This window comes from Myxine glutinosa, chromosome 13 (assembly GCF_964187855.1).
Source record: "Myxine glutinosa chromosome 13, kmMyxGlut1.1, whole genome shotgun sequence".
NCBI classification, from domain to species: Eukaryota; Metazoa; Chordata; class Myxini; order Myxiniformes; family Myxinidae; genus Myxine; species Myxine glutinosa.
The window spans coordinates 97460281-97486645 of NC_136273.1; the positions used below are offsets into that span (position 1 = coordinate 97460281).

The window sequence follows — 26365 nt, forward strand, 5'->3', positions numbered from 1 at the left end:
CCCCAACCAGTTCCGTACAACCAGCGCTCTCATCAAAAGTGCCTGTGCGCAGTGTCATCAGAAGAAGTCCCTTTTGCGCAGTCCGTGAAAATAAGTCCGTCAAAGGGCTTTGCGCTTGCGCTTATATCACGTGATCGCATGGCGCTACGCGCTCCACAAAGCCACGCCTGCCAGTGATGTTACCTTAAGCCCTGGTTGGCTGGTGAGGGCTTACCGGCCACGCCTTTGACGGCTGGTTGACAGGCCACACCTTCTTGCCGGCCCGCCCCTTTTCTCGGGCCTAATCGCATGGCTTATGGCGGCAGGGAGCGAGCTCACCGGCAGCAGCGAAGGCTGCCGCTGCTGGCACAGGCGTGTAATGGTGTTGCTTGGAGAGGGAGGTTGCAAAATGGCCCAAATTGGGACCTACACTTATTTAATTAACGCAACGCAGATTCAACTATTGGGAACACGGCCTTATCTAAACACATAATAATGAAATAACTTCAATTTCTAAGGTGGCCTACGTGTTGCTTGTGGCCTAACTAGGGGTGCTACCTTTAACCTTTAATGATGAGAATTTATATACAAGAGTGTAGGTTCTAAAACCGCAACACTGCACCCTCCCTTTTTCCAGGCTCGGCCCGAGCCGAAACAAAAGGGCTATCTTTTAAATTAATGTGACACTTAGGTGTTCTTACCCTCTACTTTTTAACCTCACCCTGAGTGTGACAGTTTTAACACTAGATATGTCCCACCTGCTGCGTTGCATCCTACCTAACTGACTCACGCCCACAATTAACCGAATTGCGGAATTGTCTTCAAACTACACATAAAGCCGGTGCGGAGCATTATTTACAAGACACTAATAATTTGATTATTTACAAAACTCGAACCCAGGACCTGTCTTTTGTGGGAAAAGAGAAGATGTTTTGAGAAGGGTAAATGCCATTGCCATGCACTGCACCGATACACCATACCATATGCACCCATAAATGCACCATAAAGCACCATAATGCACCATAATAATCAATGCACCAAAAAGCACCAGCATGAAAAATGCACAAAACACATTTCAAAAATAATAAAATGATGTCTTCTTGCTTCTCTGCTCTGCTGGGCCGATGTATCTGGCTGTCTTCTTGCTTGATGTTGTTTTTTAATTAAAAAGGGCACATACCGCGTCCACTTTTTATTATTGGTATGGCCAGCAGGGCCAACTCAGGTGGTCCACTGCCGGGCATGGATGCCACTTGAAACACAGTGGTCCGCAAGCCAGACATCCCTGGCAACAATGGTCGGTCCCAGCAGAGGTGCCAGACCACAGAACGTGTGGTCCATAAATGGTGCCAGGCCACAGAACGTGTGGTCCATATGGTGCATCAGTGCAGACCGGAGGCAGCAAGGGTGCGGGCGCACAACTGCGGTCACCTGCACACTCCCCTCGGGCACAAAAGAACATGTTCCATGAGTGGGGAAGGAAGGACAAGTGGATCAGCGGGGCAAGGGCGCATGGGTACACAACAATACAAGGTAATGCAGACATGAAGGGCGCGGGAGAGCGAGCTGAGAAAGCTCGTCCCTAGCGTTCGTCACCCCCCATGTCACCTACTCTACCCTTGCCCCTACCCCGTATTTACATAATTTACAAATTTCGTCTCTAACGTCTAGTCTTTCCCATCCCCCATATCTCCCCTAATGCCAAATTCGTCATCAATCCCTCCGAAGGAGGAAGAGATGGAATAAACACAATGTCAACCCCATGTCCTGATGCGTCTTTACCATCCAAATGCTTGCAAAATCTGGTGTGGAGTCCTGTCACCTTGGTGAGTGGATGCAGATGGTGCGAAGAGATTTTCTCCGAACTATCTTCTAAATGACATTATCTCTTTACTCTACCTGGGGTCTTGCCCTGCCAAACCATTGGCCATCTTTACTCTATGTGGTTCTAAAAACCAATTCCCATTGCACATACTGTGGTGCTCACCAATTTGGGGTCTCACTCCCCCGATTTTTCGACATTGTGCCCTCGCACAATTTCAGGGCTGGGTCGTGTGGCTCACCAGCAGGTCCGCTCACCTGCACACCTCCACCACTAGTTGCCACCCAAGCTTACCTAGCTCCTCACCCTAACCTGGGGAAGGCCCTCTGGCTCCCTTACCCCACTAATGCCCCCTCTGGCATCGGGCTACCCGGGTCCTCTCTCGGGGTCCACGGGCCCCACTGAACTCTACTACCTGGCTCCCAGAGCCTACCTACAGCCTCACCTGGCCAACAGACTACCAGTGGTGGAGTGCCCATTTAACCATTCTTACTAACAGGCCACACGCCCAGCCATTTCACTCTACTCATGCACCCATCCAAGCAGTACTCTGCTACTTTATGCACCACAGATGTTAATATCCACCAAATTTACCTACTCCCTCTACCTAACATTAAACTGCCCTCCCCGGGTATTCGTGAAGGGGTCCATCCTTCCCCCATCCACTCCTTCGCACCATACACTCCACGCCACGTATTCCACAATACTCACTTCACACCATTCATTCACTTTTACACACACACACAGCTTTCACGAGCATTGCTTCTCAATTCCTCATTTCACCAGCACTACCAGGAACTTCCATTCCAATTCCTCATTTCATCACGCTCACCACAAAGATTCTCATGCACACAGCATCATCTAATCTACCTGCTTTTCCCCTAAAACTCGTGCTTCCCCGTCATCCCATTAAATTACGCACATCCCGCGTCATTATCAACCAACTACTCTACTCTACGTCCCCACTACAGGTACAAAGTCACTACTTAAATCTTGGTCACCTATAGTCATCTCTTGGTCCCTATACATTTATCCTAACCCTCCTGAGCTAGTTTGTACTGCCAATCCCCCATAAACCTATAGCTCCTCTGCACCAAAAAGTGAGGATGGTAGAGCTACCATCCCTCTACATCACTATTACCATCACTACTGCTATCAAATGTCCACTGTACAATGAGTCTCTCGGGGAAATACTTTTTTTTTTTACAGCTCGGCTTCGAAAAGCCGAGCAATGCATACTGTGGTCTGTCTCCTGTTGGTTGGGTCCATCCGGCACCCTCGATTCTGGGGAGGAGGTTTTGTCGGACCGAGATTCCAGGGTCCATCTCGATGCGGACCCTTGTGGTCTCCGGCCCGATGACCCAACCTCGCCCGGTCGGAACACCGCTCCCACCAGGGGGCGAAGGTCCGACCTGGCCCTTCTCCCCCGACATCGTGCCGGTCGCCGCTAAGGCGCGGCACCGACCATACAGGGCGGGACCCGCCCGAATCGTGCACACCACCCAGGCACACACACACTCCGTTACACACCTTTCTCGCGCACCTCCTTGCGCACACTCTCCCGGTACGTACTCCGTACTACTCACGGGTGTGCACTCTGTTGCACACCCACTCAGCGCACACCTACCCACGGGTGTGCAGTGTGCACTCTTTTGCACACCCAATAACGCGCTCTGGTGTGCTCACCCGCACACGCTCCACAACCAACTCACACTCTGTGTCACTCTCACTCCCACACATACACTCCATTGTGCATTCTCCCTCGCTCTCAACCTCTGTTGTGCACTCGCCCTCATTTTCACACTCTCGCTCCTGCGCAGTTCGCACACGCGCGCCATTTTCTCTCGTACATCTCACTTTTACACAGAGCACAAAGGACCTTCCACGAACGCCCGGGTGCCGTCTGGATCCCAAGCGCGCGAAAAATCCTTTCGCGCCAAACACTTTTGCGCCAAATCTTTTCATGCCATATACTAACCTACTCAACTTGGCGCTTCCTCCTCTTCGCTCCACCACCTGCAAACTTTCATTTTGGTGATTAAGCACGGCATCACGATGCGAATACAGACTTTGCATGCATTCCATCTCAATCACCGATATATCCTCCATACCTGCCGTTTCTCCAACCCCAATTTCGGTTATTTCTTTTTCTTTAATTTCTTTTTCCTTGTTAAGCTCGACGACCGCGGGTGCTAATAAAATAAAATTCTCTACTTCGGCGGTCGCCGGCTTCTCTATCCCCCGAGTCGCGATTTCTATCCCGGGCCACCCGGCTGTGCCCTGCTCCACTTCGCTCAACCCGCGCTCCTCAAGCCGCGCTACCTCGTCGCGTACAAATGCGACTTCGCCCGCCCTGCGGTCAATTTCCCTCTCAAATTCCTTTGTTTCATACCTGGCTTGCCCCCTCGCTAGCCCCTCGTTAATTTCTTTCATTTGGTCATCCACGTCCTCCAATTGACTTCCCATATCATTTCTCAATTCGCCAATTTGGTTGCCCATATCATTTCTCAACCCTCCAATTTGGTTGCCCATATCATTTCTCAACCCCCAATTTGGTTTCCCAATTTCTCCCTGTTCTTTTCCATGTCTTCACCCGACTTGACCATAAAGGCCCTCATTTGTACCATAAATAGGCCCCAGTCCGTTGGCACCGCGGGCTCAGCTGCCGCGGCCATGTGTGAGGCGCCGCCATTTTGTGCGCCTGCAACCCCCACTACCGCACCTTCATTATTTTCCTCCTCCATCTCTCCCACTTCTTGCCTGGGGTCCTGGGTTGATTCTAACCCTTCCTCTACCCCCTCATTTTCCCCCACCAGCATCCAATCGCCTTGGTTATCCATGGCACGATTTAAAATTTAGATGGTAATAAAATTTCGGCCGCTCGTAATTTTTGACCAAATTTTGTCCAGATAAGAAAATTTGGTTCGGGTCCAAATCCCGCTCCCAGACACCAGTTGTTACGGATCTCGGGGGTCGGCTCTCCCCTTATCAAGGGGGGTGGGGGGGGGGGTTAATCCCCTTGTCTTTTAGCTGGCCGACCCGAGTCCTTGGAAGTTATAACGCTCCTTACAGTCGGTATTAGGTAGGGTGATTGGTCAATTTGGTTCCAAATACCTAATTACTAACCCAACCATAAAGCAGGGAAATAACTCCCGCCCGAACCACGGCTATTGGTGGAAACACCGAGCGGACAGCGAGCCGCGATTCGGGCCGTTAACAGGGACTAAACCCGATTCTGAGCGGTTCCTATCGTGCCACAGGTACTCAATTGAGAAAAGACGAAAGCGAAGGGATTAAGATGAAACCAGAAAGAACAGGTGAATTTATTACAAACAAAAAGAGAGGAAAGGAATGAATGTACAGGAAAGGAAGAAGAAGAAGAAGAAGCAGCACACAGGGCAGTCTTAAAACAGTCTTAACTTATGATCCCAGACAAACATACACACTCACACGGGGATTGTAGCTGGTAGGGTGGAAGGTCCAGGTAGATGGTCCAGGCTCCAGTCGACTCCGGTCCAGCGGGCGAAAACCCGCTGCTCCGCATATCGTTCAACGCGAGCGAACCTTACATATAGCGGGGGGGGGGGGGGGGGGGGAGAGAGGCTGGTGCCCCACAGCGTACGTAATAAATGTACGGTCGTGCTCAACGCACCCTCTCCAATGTTCTCTAATACAAGCGCGCCCTTCTTCGACAAGTCCCGTACAACCAGCGCTCTCTCATCAAGGAGTTCACAACGCGCGCACCCCCAACCAGTTCCGTACAACCAGCGCTCCCGTCAAAAGTGCCTGTGCGCAGTCTCATCAGAAGAAGTCCCTTTTGCGCAGTCCGTGAAAATAAGTCTGTCATAGGGCTTTGCACTCGCGCTTATATCACGTGCCACGCGATCACTACGCGCTCCACAAAGCCACGCCTGCCAGTGATGTTTCCTTCAGCCCTAGTTGGTTGGTGAGGGCTTACCGGCCACACCTTTAATGGCTGGTTGACAGGCCACACCTTCTTCTTGCCGGCCCGTCCCTTTTCTCGGGCCTAACCACATGGCTAATGGCGGCAGGGAGCGAGCTCACGGGCAGCAGCGAAGGCTGCCGCTGCTGGCACAGGCGCATAATGGCGTCGCTTGGAGAGGGAGGTTGCAAAATGGCCGAAATTGGGACCTACTCTTATTTAATTAACGCAACGCAGATTCAACTATTGGGAACACGGCCTTATCTAAACACATAATAATTAAATAACTGGAATTTCTAAGGTGGCCTACGTGTTGCATGTGGCCGAACTCGGGGTGCTACCTTTAACGATGAGAATTTATATACAAGAGTGTGGGTTCTAAAACCGCAACTATATATATATATATATATATATATATATATATATATATATATATATATATATATATATATATATATATATATATATATATATATATGTATGTATGTATATATATATATATAATTATATATATATATATATCTATCTATAATTCCAGTAATCTCTGTGTGTTTGTTTGTACGTTTGTACGTTTGTACGTTTGTACGTTTGTACGTTTGTTTGTCTGTGACCGCTGTTTCTCGACAACCACGGGTCCGATATACTTTTAACTTGCCAGGTATATTGCTGGGGACCCGAGGATGTGCCTTTTCAAGGTTTCATATTAATCGGACAATTACTTACCGAGCTATGTCCAAAAAACGATTCAACCAATCAGAGAGCAGCGAACTATCGCGTGTGCCGAACGTGGCGGACACACTCTGCCTCGGATGGCACATTTGAGAGCGTATTCATTTATTTCACGTTTGCAAACTATGTTGGCGCTATGTTGGCGTTAAACTATGTTTTAAAACTAATAAAAACCATTTCATGTAAATAGAGGGGGGGGGGGAGGGGGATTGTCACTGTACTCGCACGAGCAGATGGCGGAAGTGCCTGACCGCCAAGTGAAGTCCGAGCAACTCGCGGTCGAAGGTACTGTAACGGCGTTCGGGCGGGCGAAGCTGCCGGCTAAAGAACGCCAGCGGTTGCCAAGCTCCGTTTTAAAACTAATAAAAACCCCGGGGGGATTGTCACTGTACTCGCAAGCCGTTCGCCGTTCGCTTTGGCGTTGCGAATGGACCAAAACATTTCATGCACCAAACCATTTCATGTAAAGCGTTCGCCGTTCGCCGTTCGCTTTGGCGTTGCGAATGGACCAAAACATTTCATGGACCAAACCATTTCATGTAAATAGAGGGGGGGATATAATTTTAGATATAGATATAGTACGGGCATGCCCTAGTATATATAAATAAAATAATATAATATAATTTTTTTTTTTTTCCTACAGACATGGTGGGGAAGAGGTGGTGGCCGATGTCTCTGGGTATGGTCCCTACTCTACGTACTACGCTGATAGACAACATGCGAGTCACTATGGTAACCTTGGCTGATGGTGGTCCTTGCAATTGAGTGGTTTGTTTCAGAGTGGTGCTTGGCTTGAGAAAAAATAATCTGCGACCAGTCTTAGTAGCCAAAGCATATTAGGTGTGACCAATGCTTTTGTCTGATAGGCAGCATTTTGGGTACCTTAAACATCTTTGACCACTTAAAGGTTGGGGGAATGGGTATTGAGAAGAGGATTTGAGAAAAAATATGATTGTGATAATGAAGGGAGGGAGAACGAAGAGTGGGATCTGCGGTTAAGGGGTGTGGGTGTGTTTTGGGAGATGTAATTAAATGGAAAGGGATTGTACGAGGAAGAAAGTATTGTGGTGTGGTGATGGGTGGGGTGTGGAGTGGTGGTGATGTTCAAAAGCCATAATGGTAATGCTAACTAGTACACAGTGGAGCAAACATTTGATGTAATATATGTAGATTAGACCAGGTCAACAATTAATCACTCACATGAGTAATATGTTGTGTTACAAACGGATGACATATTGGTCAAGTGCATGCATAGATTCGGCCTTCTGCACAAATGAATTCCTCGACGAGTATGAACCGGAGATGTGTTTCACTTTACCTTTTCGTGCATCGAGTAATTATATATTTTTACCCTCGCCAGAGGAGAGGGTATTGCATTTGAGTCCGTTTGTCTGTTTGTCTGTTTGTTTGTTTGTCCGCGCAGAATAAATATGATTTTCTCTGCAACCGTTGGTCCGATTGACAGGAAATTTTCACCATAGGTGCAACTCCACTTGTAGAATTTTTAAAAATGATTATGACGTCATAGGTCACGTGGTTCGGATGCCATCTTGGAAGAATCGAAAAACTTTGCACCTCTATATCTCGGAAAGCGCTGAATAGAAAAAATTGAGACATGGCTCATTGTAAATAACTTTTCATGGGGAATAAAATATGTTAATGATGATGTCATAGGTGCCTCCATTATGACGTCATCATTTGACAAGTATAAAACTTCATCCGATCAAGATGAAATTTATTGAGTGCCATGTCGGCATAAACTGATGGAGAAAAAAAAATGATGACGTCATCGGTCACGTGGTTTGGCCGCTGTATTTGTTTTAACACAAAAGCCTTAAAAACCACTGAAAATACATCCTGGCGAGGGTTTGCCAACTCTGATTGCTCTTTTTCTTGTTTATTTTGGCAAACCACACTGTCGTTTCACTGGCCAGCCCATTTCTTGCATCTTTGTCGGAAAGATGGTGACATTTCGATAATGTGATGCACAACCATGCACCTTTACTTTGGCTGATGCTGTGCTCCCTCGAAATAGGAAGCAAAATATGTCAGATCTGAATTTGAAATTGCACATTGTAATTATTCAAAAGATAAAACTACAACGCACTCGGTAGATTGCATACGTCCGCAGGCTGAACAGTTTATGTGTTGTATCCCACTGATAGGCTCGTTGTTATAATCGATTTGACTGTTGTTTTTGTCAGTCCATAACTTTGTATCACTTGTTATGACTTTATCACATATAATAAGCAACTTATCTCTTATCTTCCCCCATCCAAAACCTTGATCTTTTCTACCCCCGTTAATTCACCCCAGATCCACTTTTTTGAAATACCAACTTCTTTCCTGGAAGTCCGAGCAGTGTCCATGTGTTTTTTATGATATCCCTTACGCTTCACCAGGCTATAACAGGTGGTATTCTGGAGACGCCGGCTACGACTACCGTTATCACAACCCATGGCCAGTAGATGATGGCCGCTACAGCAAGCAGTACGAGCGGAGTTGGTACGACTATAACAGACAGCAAGAGCTCTATCGAGATTACTACAGCAGGTGTGCCCATCTTGCTTAGCCTTCTGATGGAATATGTCTCTCCAAGGACTTTTGGCAAATGCAGTCCCATCCACTTGTTTGTAGCATTTGACTATTGAATGACATTCATTCCTTGTATTTGATCATTCATTATTTTGCAATCTTTGACCTTTGGCATGTATTTCTGCCTCTTTCTCTTTTTGTTGCTCTCTAAGCAGACGAGACATGCATGCAAACAACTGGCAGTACGACCCACGCTACGACCACTACTTTGAGGCAGATCTTCCCCAAGTAGGACGTAACCACGACCCTGATTTTGATCAGCGCAGCATTCACAGCGAGCACAGTACACACAGTCATCGCAGCAGCTTCAGCTCACAGTCTCAGCAGGTATGTAATGCTGATGGATAGTGTTGTACAAGAAATACAAAAGGGTAGCTCCATACATGGTAAATTTACTCATGAAGTAATGTTTAATTATGTGTTTTACTCATTTCCATAATTATGTATGTGCTCAGAGCCAAGTGTACCCTGTGGATGTCAATACCTTCTCTGAGCTGGATCAGGGTTATGATGCCTACCTACCAGCATGTGGCGAGGAAACTTCCTACTTGGACAACCAATTTGTGTACACTGAAGGAAGCTGGCAGGGAATACAAGCCAGTAAGAACATTGGCTTAAAGCGATATGTATTCTTGTTTTACCTCTTTAAAACACAGTGGACTCTTTCATATGAGTTACTTGAGACAAAATAAATAAAGTGATAAGAAATTCTTAATAAAACCGTTTGCAATTGTTTTTTAGAGAAATTTGCCTCAAACGTACTCTTCTTTTAAATGTCATTCTGTCATACTAAGTGGCTTGCACAAACGGATTTGTCACTATCGTTGCTGGGAACAAATTTAGCATCCGGTTCATATAAAGGGGCGCCCTACATCCGGAAAATGAAATACATTTACCTCTTCATGCAGGTGTATGAATCAAATTAGCGCCCCTTTATATGAACTTTTCATGAGCCTCCATTACTTTGTTCCTCCTAAGAACACAAGGGTCATCCAGCATACACATGGGGTTTTTTGAATGCCCCTTATTTTATATTGTTTGGCATTTTATACAAGCCCTTCTTTCCTATACTTTGCCACATGGCACATCCCATATAAAGGGGCCTTTTTATTCCACTGACATTTTTCACAAGATACATTTTAAAAATGAACAAAATGCATTTGTTCATCGTACAAGACTTTACTCAAGACGATATAAAAAACTTGAAAAAGTAAGCGGAAAGAAATATTCAACCCAGATGGGATTTGAACCCACAATCCGCAGCTTGGGAGTCTGATGCTTTGGGAGTCTGATGCATGCATACATACAGACATTTTGTCTGTAGATATACATGTACAAGTACTACTGAAATATTCAACGAAATAACAGAAACAAAGAAGTTTTCATTCTTGTTCTTGTTGTTTATTACAATGTCACTTGTTACATAAAATATTTGTATTAATAGTCCTGGTAAAGTCCTGGAAATTTGGTCTTACATGGCTGTGCAAACAATGCATGTGGCATACTCGAAGACTGCCCATTTGCATTATATAATCCCTATTTTAATTATTCTTAAGCATACCCAGCACCTTGCATTTCCTTATGTTAAACTTCATCTGTCAATCTTTTGCTCAAACTATGAAAGTATCTCGGCTTCAATGAATCTGATCACCCCTCTTTGCTTATCTGACTTACCTCCCAGCTCCACAAAGCCAATTTTATATCCATTTTTTTGAAAGTCATCTGGCATGAAAACAATGTTTGAAAAATGAAAACATTTGTTGGCAAAATCGGGATTAGGCTGTCATACAGAATATCATTGATCCATTCATTACCTTCATGTGTTCAACTGCCGTATGATGCCAAAGAGCATCCAACCAGATAGTAATAGATGTAATCCATTTGTTTGTGTTCATTATCACAGATTGTTAAAATAAAGTTTCTTTCCGATCAGGGGTGTTTCTTTTAATTCGCAAGGAATTGTATTTTGTCCGTTTTTAAATGGGAGGTTGTTAGTAGAGTATAGGTGATGACTATTACATTGCTGGCATCTTGATAAATGTGTTCACAAACTATCAATCCTGGTATTGCTAAATTATATCCTCTGTGAAACTCCGTGCCCTAACCCACAGGTGCCCCAGAAAAGTTTCCAGTTCCACATATTTGCGTGCGCTTTGGACCAGGGGGCCATCTGGTTCGCTCACTTCCTAACATGCCGGCAGATGGTCAACCTGCTTTGGTGGAGATTCACAGCCTGGAGGTTAACCGTCCCAATGAGACTTTTGTCATGTACTTTTGCAGTCCATTATATAATATCATCCAAAGATTATTATCTCAAATTGATTTTAAGTCTAGTTAGTAAGAAAGAATCTTTGGTGTGACTTTTTTATGATGAAAATTCAAGACTTGTAAACGTTGTATCTTGCTAATTGGGAGCAAGTGTAGCAAGCCGACTGACACTTGTTCATAACCTGATTTCTGTTTCCTAATTGGGAGCAAGGTTTCTGTTTTATAATCAGCTTGGTCATTCAATACTGGCAGTTGCACATGACACCACATGACCTCATCTTGTGTCTGTCTATCTGTTTACACGTACGTGCATCCCTCTAGGTAATGTTGCAGCAAACACCTGAACAAGAGGAGCTGAGGAATTTCCCAGGACCCCTTACCAAGTACCATTTATTTTATTATTTATGATGCATTGCATATGGTTATGTTTGCTGTTCACAGTCATGGAGTTTGAGAAATTTGGTGAATCCGAATGTTTACCCATATTTATCATTTTGACAACGTTACAATTGACAAACCATTCATTTACTTGGAGAAGGAGGCTGAAACAAACTGTACGAGAGCTGGTTTTACCTGTGCTCGTTTTACCGCTACTGGGTTTCACCTCTTTGTAGTTCTGCTAACTCTGCTCTTGCACAGTGCCTCAATTCTTCATATGTATGAGGAATGTTTTTACTTGGCGAAATACATTAATTTTATTACTTATTTTATTATCAGATACATTTCGCCAACTATGTTGATCGGTTGGTTCGGTTGTTCTGTCTGTATGTTTGTCACTCGCCGATAGGTCACAATTCTAAACCGATCGTCATGAAACTTTACTAAATTGTAGAGGTAGTTACAACTAAGAGGCTTATTGATTTTGAGGTGAAAGGTTTTTTTTTCCTCCCTTTATTATATGTTTTATGTGTCCGTTTGGTTTTTTTTTTGTGATTAACGTTAGCTCTTACATGAGCCTCGATCTTGTATCTAAAAAAAAAAAAAGAAGTCATTTGAGGACACATTTCCAAAATAGTCATTTTTCATCCAATTGATTGACTTCAAATTTGAATAATAATTGCACATTGCATCACTGAATTGGAAAATCTATGATTTTTGAGGTAAACTCAGTCAAACGAATAAAATCGTCAATTTTCATCTGAGAAATCGTCAGTTTTCATCCGATTAACCTGATGACTAAAGAGCAAATGCATAGTGCATCACTGAATTGGGAAATCAACTATTTTTCAGGTCTAAAGGTCAACGGTCACTTCAAGGGCAAACTTCCAAAATCATCAATTTTCATCTGAAGAAGAATCAACCCCGGGGATTAGTTTAGTACACATTAGACAAACACACATCAGACACGGTTTTGAAAGGACTTTATTCATTCTTTTTTTTTCCATCGCCTGGGGAATGGAGACCCATTTTTCATCTGATTTTGTTCAGCCGACAATCGACAGGTAGCCCAAGTCCTTCTTTGCCTCTTATTTCCCAGCCCTGACAATGGAAGATTCACCGCAACATGTTTGATATCCGTTCTGTTTCGCCAAGTGTCGCTCTATAAGTGATTTCCAGTCTGTTTATTTTTCTGTCAATTCCCTTATCATGTCACGTGAAAAAGTAAGTACACCCCATGTAAAGTTTTGACTTTTTCAACATATTTTAACATACAGCTATTTGATCTTCATTTCAACAATATTGATAGATAAAGGTGATATAATATCACAAGTATCATGAAACATTTACATTTTGTAGTCCATTGTATAATTTAAATAAACATCAATGCAAATTTTGCATGTGGAAAAAGTAAGTACACCCCTACATTTATCACTACTTCAAATACCTAAAATTAGAATCAGGTGCACCAACTCAGGTGCAAATGATTAGAACATCGTTAGAGAGAATCTTGGAGGAACCTGTCTTATTTAAACCTCAGACATTTAGTTTGGTTTGCTCTTTGTTGTTGAAGTGTACGGCATCACCATGCCTAGATCAAAAGAGCTCTCTGAGGCCTTCATAAAGAAGGTTATAAATGCCTACGAGTCTGGGAAGGGATTTAAAAAGATCTCCAAACAATTTGAAATCAATCGTTCGACTGTCCGGAAGATCATCTACAAGTGGAGAAGATTCCAAACAACTGCCAACTTGTTCAGGCCAGGCCGCCCCAGCAAGTTCAGCTCGAGAGCAGACCGCAAGATGCTGAAAGAAGTCTCTCAGAACCCCAGAATGTCATCACGGGACCGACAGGTAGCTCTTGCCACTGTTTTTTTTTTTTTTTTTTTTTTTTTTTTTTTGTATACAAGATCGAGGCTCGTGAAAGAGCGAACATTAATCACACAGAAAGACAAACAGACACACAAAACAAATAACATCGGGAGCGGTAGACAAGATGGGGAGAGAGGGGGAAGGACACAAACACAACATTTGAGAGCAGGGACCGAGAGACATGGAGACATCGAGAGAACTGTGGGAGGGAGAGGGCTTTGGGGGGGAGGCATGGGAAGGGGGGGGGGGGTGGGAGAGGTATAAAACATATGGACACTGCCAAGACTTCCAGGAAAGAAGTTGGAATTTCAAACAAGGTGGATCTGGGGTGAATTAGTGGGGGTAGAAAAGATCAAGGTTTTGGATGGGGGAAGATAAGAGATGGTGGTGAACAGCTGTTTTGAAGACCTGGAGGGAGGAGTGTGATTGAAGTGAGTGTGGGAGTTTGTTCCAGAGGCGGGAGAAAAGAGGAATGAAAGAGTGAAGGTGAGCAGAGAGCCGAGATTTCGGCAGTTTAACCATCAGAGGGTGGCTGGCAGATCTTGTGCGACCTGTTGATGTCAAAGTGCATGAGTCTACCATTAGAAAGAGGCTGCACAAATTTGATCTACATGGGAGGTGTGCCAGGAGGAAACCTTTGCTGTCCAGAAAGAACATCAGGCCAAGACTAAAGTTTGCCAATGAACACCTAGCAAAGACCAGCACTTCTGGAACAATGTGCTCTGGACAGATGAGTCAAAGGTCGAGCTATTTGGCCACAGCACCAGAAGACATGTTTGGCGAAAACCAAAGGCAGCATTTGACCACAAGAACCTGATACCAACTGTAAAGCATGGTGGTGGAAATATTATGGTTTGGGGCAGCTTTGCTGCATCAGGGCCTGGGCAGCTCACCATCATATAATCCACTATGAATTCTTCATTGTACCAGAGGGTGCTTGAGGATAATGTGAGGCCATCTGTTGGAATGTTGAAGCTCAACCGAAGGTGGACCTTGTAACATGACAATGACCCTAAACATACCAGTAAATCCACCAAGGAATGGCTGAAAAGAAAGAAATGGAGGGTTCTGGAATGGCCAAGTCAAAGCCCGGATCTAAATCCCATCGAGATGTTGTGGGGGGATTCGAAACGAGCTGTGCATGCAAGAAACCCCTCAAACATCGCACAGCTGAAAGAATTCTGCATGGAGGAGTGGGCAAAAATGTCTCCCAGTCGATGTCAGAGACTTTTTTTTTTTGTTTTTTTTGTTTTTTTTGTATATACTAGAGTAGCTCATGGTGGTTGAGTATGCACTTTATTGTACAGACCTAAACTCTTCAGGAATCCACTAATTGAAGGTCCAGGAACAATATTTGGTTGGTAACACATTTGCCACTGACGGCGAAATAGCTGAAATGGCCACACCCCTTTTTGGGCCACGCCCCCTTTTTTGCCGTGACTGTATCTACAGAACCGTTGGACCTAGGAGGTTGCCCGACCACTCAAAATTTGCGCAATGGCCACATTATGGGGGGTCAGTAATACATTTTCATATCCAAAAGTCAATGGTTTTTAAGATAATTGCCAAAAACCGATTTCAACATGTTACGAACTACAATATTATTCGTAATTGTTCCTGTTCCTGTTCCTATTGTTCAAACTGTCCACAACCTGTCAAGATCAAGACAGCTGATTGACATCATGAATAGGTTGAACTTAGCCATCAGCTATGATTCAATGAAGAGGATCAACGCTTCGGCTGCCCAAAAGATGGTGGAGGATACCCTACCCAACAGATGTCCTGTATCGTCAATGATCTCTGAATGGCATGTTGTCCAAGGCGCAATGGACAATTTTGACCATACAGAGAACACAGTTTCAGGAAAAGATGGCAGCCATGACACTGTTCTAGTCATATTTCAGAACCAACCGAGAGATAGCGATTCTGAGGACATTCAGACGACAAGCTGCTCAACACCACTAGGAAAGAGAAAGTTTGCTGGTGTGCTGCCATGTCAGGTCATTGAGAAGTCACACCTTGTCAAAGGCACTGGTGATATACCGGAGACATTTTCAACTACACCATACAAGGATAATCGAAAGCACAGTGTTGATGATGATTATTTCCTTTGGTGCATGGCAAGACAGAAGTACACCGATCGTGAGGAGGGCTCTTTTCCGAGCTTCACAGCAACAATGAGTGCACTCCAGGATCCACTTAAGTTTGATGTTACAAAGACGTCATTTGTACCCATCCTTCCATATGTCGCAACCGAAATGGACACAATATTTACATCCATGATAAACTTTCAGGATGTCTTGAAGCAGAAGAATGCCGTGTCAGGGGCATTGTGGTCTGATGAAGGGGTGTATGCAATCGCCAAGGAAATCCAGCTGTTGAAGCCAGATCAGTTTGGTAACATATTCCTTGGAATGGGACCTTTTCACATGGAGAAGATTGTCATCGCTTGCCTTGGGAAGTTTTTAGGCTGTATCGGTATTGATCTGGCTTTGATTGAGACTGAAGCCTTTGGCAAGCTCGTTGTCGAGAATAGTGTCATGACTGGAGGTCACTATTGCAAAGGCAAGGAGGGAATGAGTCTTGTATCAGAGGTGATGACAGTTCTTATGTTTGAGAAGTTTAAACCTGACCAGGACAGTACTAGTTGTGAATTAGACCAGCAAATAGAGACCATGGAAACTAAGATGCAGCAGGCTTTAGATAGTGACCATACAGAGTTCAGAGAGATTTGGGAAGAAAGCAAGATCTTACATGCAGACTTGAAGAAGTATTTCACCGAATGGAAAGAAACGGCCTGTAATGAGAATGTGAGGTACTGGAGCTTGTTTCTGGATGAGCTGTATCCTATCCTGAGAGATCTTACACACTCTATTCGGCAAGGCGATTGGCATCTTTTCGTTTCAGCTGTGCGGAGGTGCATGCCTTTGTTCTTCGGGTTTGGCCGGACAAACTATAGCAGATGGGGTACGCTGTTCCTTGAAGATTGCCTGGACCTACAAAGGAAGTTCCCGGGTATCTACAGATGCTTTACAGATGGTGGATGGGTGATGTACCACACTACCCGACAAGGCAGTGCAGTAGGATTTGACATGGCACTCGAGAAGTGTTACAATAAACCCGCCAAGGTTGCTGGAGGTATCATTGGGATGACCAGACAGAAAGAAGCAGTAGCCTTATGGAATCTCCTAAAGCATGAGAAAGATCTTCATGTGGCACAGCTGCTGGAATGGTGCAACTTGGGAGACAAAGATGACAGTGAGCTGAGCCTACACCATGAGTTCAATCCAAGTTCTACGAAGATTGGCCATGTTCGTGCAAAGGCCCTTCTGGATTACATAAAATCCATCAACAATCCGTTCGACGCTGGAATCAGACTTCAGAACATCTCTACTGGAGCTGACATTCCCCAGGAGGTTGTCGATGGATTACTTGAATGCCTGGAAATTGGTGAGAAGAGTTATGAAGAGTTTGTTGAGACCAGATTTCAGGATAAGGAGAAGCACCTACATGATACAATCCCTACCAACCGCAAGACTGTTTTCGTGAAACGTACTTCTACTCCGTTCACAGCGAAGAAATCGATGGCGAAAAAGGATGCAGCGGAAACGGTTAGGTACATTGACTATGCTAGAGAAAGAGGGTACAGCATGCTAGAACTCCTGAAGTATGAATTGACCAGCACATCCCAGTTCCTCACCACTGAATGTAAAGATGGCATCAAATTGAAGAAGCCCGATAAAGCCTCCTTAGCCAGGGAACTTGTCAGTCGCCTTCCACAGGAGACGAGGAATGTAAAGAGTGACGCTCAGATGACAATAGTGGACTTCATGGCACTTGTGCGTAAACTACCGATGAAAAAGATGGGCCTTCACACATTCGGGGAATTGGCTGAGAGTCTTTCCAACAGGATTCTTGCTACAGGCTCCGTGTCCACAAGAATAGACATTATTTTTGATGTTTATCAAAAATCATCAATCAAGCAAATGGAACGGGCACAGCGAAGTTCCTCAGAACAAATCACAATCACCATTGGGTCTGACAATCAGAAACTCCCTGTCGATCTTGATATGTTCTGGAGCTCAATGTTGAACAAAGTTCGGTTGCAGGAGTATGTCTTCAAGTGGATGCTGCAGAATGTCGAGTCGGACAAGGAAATATTCTTTGGAGGAGTATATGGGGGTGAATGCAGGAAACTGTTAGCTGGCACTGAAACACAGATCGCAGAGCTCTCAAGCAACCAAGAAGAAGTCGACGACAGAATCATGTTCCATATTAATGATGGTGTTGTGAAACACGGGGTTCAATCAGTCTTGGTCGACTCGCCTGACACAGATGTCTTTGTCAACCTCATCTTCCACTTCAACACAACCTGGCAACTACAAAAGCTGTACGTGAAGCTTGGTAACCGGAAAACAAAGAAAACTGTACCAGTCCACATGTTGGTTGATCAACTGGACAACGGTTTGGTGTCGTGTCTCCCAGCCATTCATGCTCTCAGCGGTTGCGACAGTACCAGCAAGGTGGGTCCAAAGCTGTCTGGCCTGAAAGCATCCATCGATCTCTCCCTACTGGAAGGGTTTGGTGTAGAAGAACTGTCACCACAGATAACAAGCAATGCTGAAAAGTTCCTTGTGTCTGGATTAAAGAAGACCGACTGTTCCACTTTCGATGAATATCGATGGGAGCAGTACCACAACTCCAAGAAAGAACTGGACTTCAACCAGCTTGTGTGCTGTTCATCAACGCTACGAGAACACATAAAGCGAGCATTTCTTCAGTGTAAGATGTGGTTGCAAGCCCCAACTCCTGCCGTCACCAAACCAGATCCACTCCAGTATGGGTATGAAGCAACGGACGTTGGCATAACACCAGTGATACTGCCAGTATCGTGCAGGCCCGATGACCTGCCTCCTCCATGCAAATGCCCAAGAGCATGTATGAGTACCAAAACGTGCACTTGCAGAGACAGGAACATTAAATGTGTCACGTTTTGTGGCTGTAGTAAAGGCGAAAAGTGTAGAAATCCAAATAAGTAAATTCCAAAATAGGATGATGCAAAAGGTATAAGTGTCATATAATGTTGTGGCCTTGGTGGTATCATGCAATTGTAGTTCGTAACATGTTGAAATCGGTTTTTGGCAATTATCTTAAAAACCATTGACTTTTGGATATGAAAATGTATTACTGACCCCCCATAATGTGGCCATTGCGCAAATTTTGAGTGGTCGGGCAACCTCCTAGGTCCAACGGTTCTGTAGATACAGTCACGGCAAAAAAGGGGGCGTGGCCCAAAAAGGGGTATGGCCATTTCAGCTATTTCGCCGTCAGTGGCAAATGTGTTACCAACCAAATATTGTTCCTGGACCTTCAATTAGTGGATTCCTGAAGAGTTTAGGTCTGTACAATAAAGTGCATACTCAACCACCATGAGCTACTAGAGTAATACAAGATCGAGGCTCGTGAAAGAGCTCACATTAATCACACAAAAAGACAAACCGACACACAAAACACAAAAAACAAGGGAAGCGGCAGACAAGATGGGGAGAGAGGGGGAAGGACACAAAAGAGAGGGGGAAGAGGGGGAAGGACACAAACACAACATTTGAGACTGGTAGACAGTTATAAGAAACGCCTACTTGAGGTTGTTTCTGCCAAAGGGGGCAATACCACCCATTAGAGCCAAGGGTGTACTTACTTTTTCCACATGCGAAATTTGCATTTATGTTTATTTAAATTATACAATGGACTACAAAATGTAAATAACCACCTTTAGTGGTTATTTATTGCACCACCTCAGACTACAAAATGTAAATGTTTCATGATATTTGTTATATTATATCACCTTTATCTATCAATATTGTTGAAATGAAGATCAAATAGCTGTTTGTTGAAATATGTTGAAAAAATCAAAACTTTACATGGGGTGCACTTACTTTTTCACATGACTGTATATCTTGAGAACGGAACATTGTAGGTCCAAACTTGTCAAACATAATAGGGACCCCATGGGAGCGAGGGGAGTGGGGGGAGGGTAGGTGTTGTGTGGGTTTGGGGGAAGGGTGGGAGCTCTGTAACGGCTTGCATGATCACAACCACCAAATTTATCATACATGGGGGGACAATGAGGAATAAAATAGGGAAAGTAATTATATGGGGGTCGTGTGGGGGAGGGGGAATAGGGAGGTTCTCTATGTTGGGGTTCGGGTATTCAGATGAGCCGCAGTGCAACCAAACGTTGCTTGCATCATGGTGGGTTAACGATGAAAAAATTAAATACAGGGAGGGGTAATCTATTTTATCGCGTTAATTGATCATGACCAAACTTTTCAAGGATGGTGTTGGCTCCACTGCGAATCAATAAACAGTGTGGGTCGCTGGAGATTTTGGGAAGGGGGTAGGGATTAGTTGTGTTTGTTTTCTTGAGAACAGTGTGGTTGTAGCGCGTGGACCCCCCGTAGCATTTGGTACTTGTTTGAATAATTGTTGGTTTCACTCAGTTAACATAATACAACAACAACAACAACATGCATTTTAAAGGCCATTTTCCCTGCTAGAGCGGGGGTTAGCCTTGCGGTCCCCATGACAATCTTCTCCATTTTTCCCTATTTTCTGCATCTCTCCTTGTTAACCCCCTTGCCCGCATTTCTTCTTCCACCATCTTTAGCCAAGTCTTTCTCGGTCTTCCCCGTCTTCTACTTCCTTCTACATTCATTTCCATCACTCTTCACAACCAGTCACTTTCATCCTTCCTCAACACATGACCAAACCATCTCAACCTGTTCCTCTTCACAGCATCAATCACAGGCTCTATTCCCATCATCTTTCGCAATTCATCATTTGTCTTCCTCTCTCTCAACGATACTCCGCACATCCGTCGAACCATTCGCATTTCCACCCTTTCCAACCTTCGTTGCCGCTCTACGTTCATTACCCATGTCTCGCTCCCATAAATCATAACACTTCTCCCACATGCAGCATACACCTTTCCCTTCAGCTTCAACGGCACTCCCCTCATCATCAGCACACCACTCAATTCCTGAAACTTCTTCCATGCACATCTCACTCGAGCAACCGTTGCCGAGTCTGATCCACCTTCTCCATTCAGCATGTCTCCGAGGTAGCAAAATGTTTTCACACCTTCCAGCTTCACGCCGTCTCCAAGATCCCACTCAACATTTCCTCCATCTGCAGCTCCCTCTGTGCACACCTTACATTTGAATGTAGCTGCCACACTGGTTAATGACCCTCTCAGACCACTACATTTTTGATGAACCCACTCAGCGCACATTGTACACTGAATGGGGTTCACTCCGACACCCTTCCTACACACAGCACAGGACCACTTCCCAGTTCTTTCCACCTCACCACATGCTTTACCACCTGCCATCACCTTCGTCTTTCCGATATTCACCTTCAGACCTTTTGTCTCCATACATTCCTTCCACGTGTTCATCTTTTCCTTCAGTCCATCCATACTTTCCGCAATCAACACCAGATCATCTGCATACAACAACTCCCATGGTAAACCCTCCTTTACGTTCTGAGCCAGCACCTCCATCACAGCTACAAATAGTAGTGCACTTAGTACCGACCCCTGATGCACTCCCACCTTCACCTCAAACTCACCACTGTTCCCGTCCTTCGTCCTTACAGCTGTGCGCGTTCTTTTGTACATTGCCATCACGACTCTGATCAACCATTCCTCCACTCCTAACTTCCTCAATGCCCATGTCAATACTTTGCGTGGAACCCGATCGAATGCTTTCTCCAGATCAACAAACCCAAGAAACAACTTCTTCCTCTTCTCCATGTACTTCTCCTGCAACTGCCTCACAATGAAAAGCGCGTCTGTCGTTCCTCTTCCTGGCATGAATCCAAACTGCATTTCGTCGATCTTCACTTTCTTCCTTATCCTCCTCTCCAAAACCCCTTCCAATACCTTCATTCCATGCTCCAATAACTTTATCGCTCGGTACGAGCCACACTCCAGAGGGTCACCTTTCCCCTTGTATAGAGGGACGAGGGTACTCAGTTCCCAATCCACTGGAATGCGGCCTTCTTTCACCACCAGATTACAGATCTCTGTCATTCTCTTCACACCCCAACTTCCTGCTGCCTTCAACATATCTCCCACAACTCCCGTCGGCCCTCCCGCTTTTCTACCCTTCATTTCCCCTCCCCCCCCTCCCTCCTCCCCTCCCCCCTCCCCCCTTCCCCCTCGCCCCCCTCCCACCCCTCCCCCCTCCCACCCCCTCCCATCCCTCACCCTCTCCCATCCCTCACCCTCCCCATCCCCCCCCCTCTTCTCCCCTCTCCCCCTCTTCTCCCCTCTCCCCCTCCCCCTCCCACTCTTCTCCCCTCCCCTCCGTTCCCCTCCCCTACCCTCCCCTCCCACCTCCCCTCCCCTCCCCCGCCTGGCAATGCCGGGTACTTCTGCTAGTATAGCCCGGCGATGCGGTATAGCCTGGTGTTGGGCTAGCGGCTAGGGTGCCAGCTTAGGATCCCAGGATCCTGGGTTCGAATCCCGGTCGATCGCTGAATTAACGCCAGGGGGTTGACTAAGCCTGTCATCCTTCCGAGGTCGGCTAATTGAGTACCAGTTCACTGGTAATGCCCTGCTTGTCGTAGAAGGCGACAAAAAGGGTTGGCGGCAGGAAGAGCATCCGGCCGTAAAACATTGCTTCAAAAAGGGGACCGAAAAACAACAACAACCACGGTCCCCGAAAAAGGCCAACCCCCGCCTTGCGGGGAAAAATGGCCTCTAAATGTGTTATTATAATATTTTTTTGCTTTTATCGCTTCCCCAACTTCCTTCTCAGTTATCTTCTCTGCCGGTCCTAAAACTGGGTTACTCTCTATGTTGCCATCCCATTCATTCTCTGTATTCAACAGCATTTCCATATATCTTTTCCATCTTCCTTTAATTCCATCTGGGTCGACAACGATTTGTCCCACTTCATCCTTCAAGCAACTCACCCCCATCACATCACACCTCTCTTTCGCTATCTGCTTTGCAATCCTGAATACTGCTTTCTGACCCTCTTCCAAATCCAAGCGTTCTCCGAACATTTTCCTACATGCCTCCTGTGCCTTTGCTACCTCTTTCTTTGCAGCCTTCTTGGCTGCCTTATAACTTTCATGCTCTGCTGTTTCTGCTCCCGTACCCTTTGCCTTCTGCCACTCCTTGAATTTCTTCCTCTTCTCGTCAATCCTCTTTCCAACTTCATCATCCCACCACCATGTTTCCGAGTACCTCGGTGGTCCTTTTGTCCATCCACATACCTCACCAACGGCTCCCAACAGACTAGCTTTCATTGACATCCAACCACTTTCAAGCTCAACCACATCATCCTCGACCCTACTCAACCTCTCTTTTAATGCCTCCCTTACTGTCACCTCTTTCAACCTCCACACCTTCATTCTCGGTTGGTACTTCACCCGCCGAGCTCTCCTCGCACCTTTCACCCTTACATCGCAGACAACCAAGTGGTGCTGTGAAACAGCCTCCTCCCCCGGGCTCACCTTTGTGTCCCGGAGGTGCCCCCTATCTCGCCTACGCACCATCAGGTAGTCAACCGTTGTCGTCGACCCACCTGACGTGTATGTAACAAGCTTATTATCCTCTTTCTGGAACTGAGTATTACAAATCAACAAATCAGCTCCATCAGCAAACTCCAAAATCCTTTCACCTTCTCCATTTCTCACACCATATCCGTAACCCCCATGAACTCCGTCAAAACCATCCATACTCCTTCCCACATGTCCATTTAGGTCTCCTCCTACCACAACAACTTCCTCATCTTTCACGTTTTCCATCAGCTTCTCTATCGCACACCAGAACTTGTCCTTCTCTTCATCGCTTCGACCAACCTGCGGAGTATATCCCGAGATGACGTTCACCAAGAGCTTTCCAATCATCATTTTCACCATCATCAACCTATCACTCACTCTAGTCACACTCACCACACTGTCTACAAACTCCTCAGAAAACAGGACACCAACACCATTCACGCCCTCCGGGCACCCTTGCCACATAAACTTGTATTTCTGTCCCTGCCTACCCTTCACCATTCTCACACCACTTCCCTTCCATCTCGTCTCTTGCACACAACATATGTCCACTCTTCTTCTGACCAATACTTCCACCACTTCTCCTGATCTCCCTGTCATTGTCCCTACATTCCATGTCCCAAACCTCAGAAACCGATCTCCACTTCGGGCTGTACCCTGCCCACATGTCGTTGTAATTGTCATGGTTCTCTTTTTGAGGCAATGTTTTTATGGCCAGATGCCCTTCCTGACGCCAACCCTCTTAGTCGCCTCTTACGACACGCAGGGATACGTCGTACCTATTCTTATCCAGGGTACACACTGGGAAACGTTTAAAACATGGAAATTCTGGGGGGCGGGGGGGGGGGGCGGCGTCAGCTTCATGGCTGCGGTTTAAACATGTTTAAATAAATATTTAAACAAAACCATGAAAAACAATCTGGGAAAAGTCTCTAAGTGAGAACGTGGATTTGAGAAAGCAGGAGCAGAGGTGAAAGAAAAACGAGATATAGGGGGCGGGGCACAAGTCGAGACGAGGAGGCCGCACGAGGCGCGAACAAAGAAACGACTAATTACACACAAATTTGCAACAACTACAAAACCAAAACCAAATAGAAACACACAATAACACATACACAACAAAATACGCAGCGGAAATTTGACAAAGAAACGAACGGGAAAACACTCAAACTTTGATGCCGTGGAGAGATCGAAGCAAGCTCCGTCGCTCGAGGGACCGGAAGTGGTCTTTTCAAGTGGACACTTATCAAACCCAGTTGCAAAAGAGGAAGCACTTCCGTTTCTAATGTGAATATCATCTGAATATTCCTTTTGAGAAGCACATTGTGAATCTTGTGTGACAGATGAAACGTTGTTATGTTGTCTGCCATTCACATTCACAGGATAAACATCATCTTTGGTGGCGCAGGTAACGAAATCAGGATAAAGGTCCCAATGAAAATCCGCCGCGTCGCGGCTTTATTTAAACCGTATCAGTTAATATAATATTGGAGCATTATGAGTATACATACTCATTAGGATCAGGTGGTTTATATATTGGGTTATGGTTTTTAAGGTGTATTTGGGGACACTTCTCGTTTTTAATTTTTGGGTGTTTGGCATTCCCATCTGAGGATGCAGCTCCTACTACCAGGGTGCTAAACTTCAATTTTATACACAGTTAGTACTTCGCCGATGTGTCCAAAGAAGCTTCTCGTGTTGGACATTTTTCTTTCGAGAAAGCCGATGTTGACACTTGATCTTTCTGCACACCTTGCATTAGGGCCGATACACATAAGGGAGATGTGCTGCTCTTTGCTCAAAGCCAAGCGACTCGCTGCCTGCAGAACTCCTCACTGCTTGACCGCCAGTCAGCTGCTCTTTTGTGGCAGCTTCTGGTCCTGCTTTGTCGACAGAATGGGGTGTGCACTATCTGTAATTATTAGGATTTAATTAGTTTAAAAACTCACTCCTTGTGTTTAGCAATGCATGAAAAAAAACTTTTTTTTAAACACAGGTTTATGCTCATGGGAGAACTGAATGAGTTTGCATACAAAGGAAGACAGAGAAATGGGGAAGGAACAAGCACAGGGAGTATGACTAAGTATGACTAGCCTCGATCTTGTATCCAAAAAAAAATAATAATAATAACAAAAGGACATACAGAAGACAAGAGAACCAAGTGAGTAAAGTAGACAAGGAATCTAATTAGGCCGGACATGCTGATAAAGTAAACTCTGGAAAATATATGTCCTTAAATTCTGTAAATTCTCAGTCTCACCATGTCACTCTGCGAGTATTATAATCTGCGAGTATAAGAAAATTTGATAATTATCAAATTAACCTACCTCTATTTAACCCGCCATCCACTGGAATAGATAGGTTCAGTCATTGAACTTGTAGGCCTCACCATCAGCCAAGATTTCACCTGGGCCGACCATAAAGCAAAGATTACTTCCAAAGCCAACCGCTGGGCATCCTTCGCTGTCTTTCCTTTAAAAGTGCATCTACTCAGCCTGCAATGCCATTGTCCACATCTCAATGGTTGAGGACATGTTAAGCCAACTGTCCGATCTGGAACCATATTTGCTGGTGGACATTAAGATCCCATGATCTCTTCCAAAAATAATAGGCCATCATGTGTATTTGTAACAATACCCAAATTCGTCCCGCCTTGATTTAAGAGGGTGTGGGCAGGGAAGAGGGGAGTACACATGTGACAGAAGTACACGTGCCTCCACAAATACAAAACAGCAGCTATCGTGATCAATGAGGGGAAGTACTCGAGTGCAGCCCAGGCCCAGACCTCACTTATTTTGCACACACGTATTTGTTTTAGATCTACAAGGAGTCCCCAATTTTCGAGCACAATGTGTTCTTGAAAATACGTTAGTAAGCTAGATGTTCATAAACCGGAACAATAAATCCCCATTAAATACATGCAGTAAGTGATAAATTGGTTCCCGAACACAAATTAAATCCTTTTTTTTTGCATAGAACATTATTAATTTATTGTATTTCAAAAATAAAAAATGAATAAATAAGAGAAAATCTAACGTGTGCAGTATGAGGGATAGATTAATGAGCTGGAGGGATTTATGGAGAAGCAGGGCGAGCATCAGTCTCTCGTGCCGGTAAGGAACCCCGTGGAAAGATTGCTGTCTCTCGTAAGTAGTCCATACATACATACATAGTACATACATCGTACATACATACATATATACATACAT

At 45.1% G+C, this 26365-nt stretch overlaps 1 protein-coding gene across 6 annotated transcripts in view; it reads left to right on the forward strand.

Moving 5' to 3' along the window:
• Positions 1–26365, forward strand: part of LOC137415620 (uncharacterized) — a 171190-nt gene that overhangs the window by 65961 nt on the left and 78864 nt on the right. For all 6 annotated transcript variants that reach the window (XM_078767782.1, XM_078767785.1, XM_078767783.1 and 3 more), the window contains exons 6-12: positions 7117–7205; positions 8876–9026; positions 9224–9395; positions 9524–9668; positions 11180–11307; positions 11658–11719; positions 24919–25057. In XM_078767782.1, coding sequence (XP_078623908.1) covers positions 7117–7205; positions 8876–9026; positions 9224–9395; positions 9524–9668; positions 11180–11307; positions 11658–11719; positions 24919–25057 — 886 coding nt within the window. The remainder of the gene's footprint in view (positions 1–7116; positions 7206–8875; positions 9027–9223; positions 9396–9523; positions 9669–11179; positions 11308–11657; positions 11720–24918; positions 25058–26365) is intronic.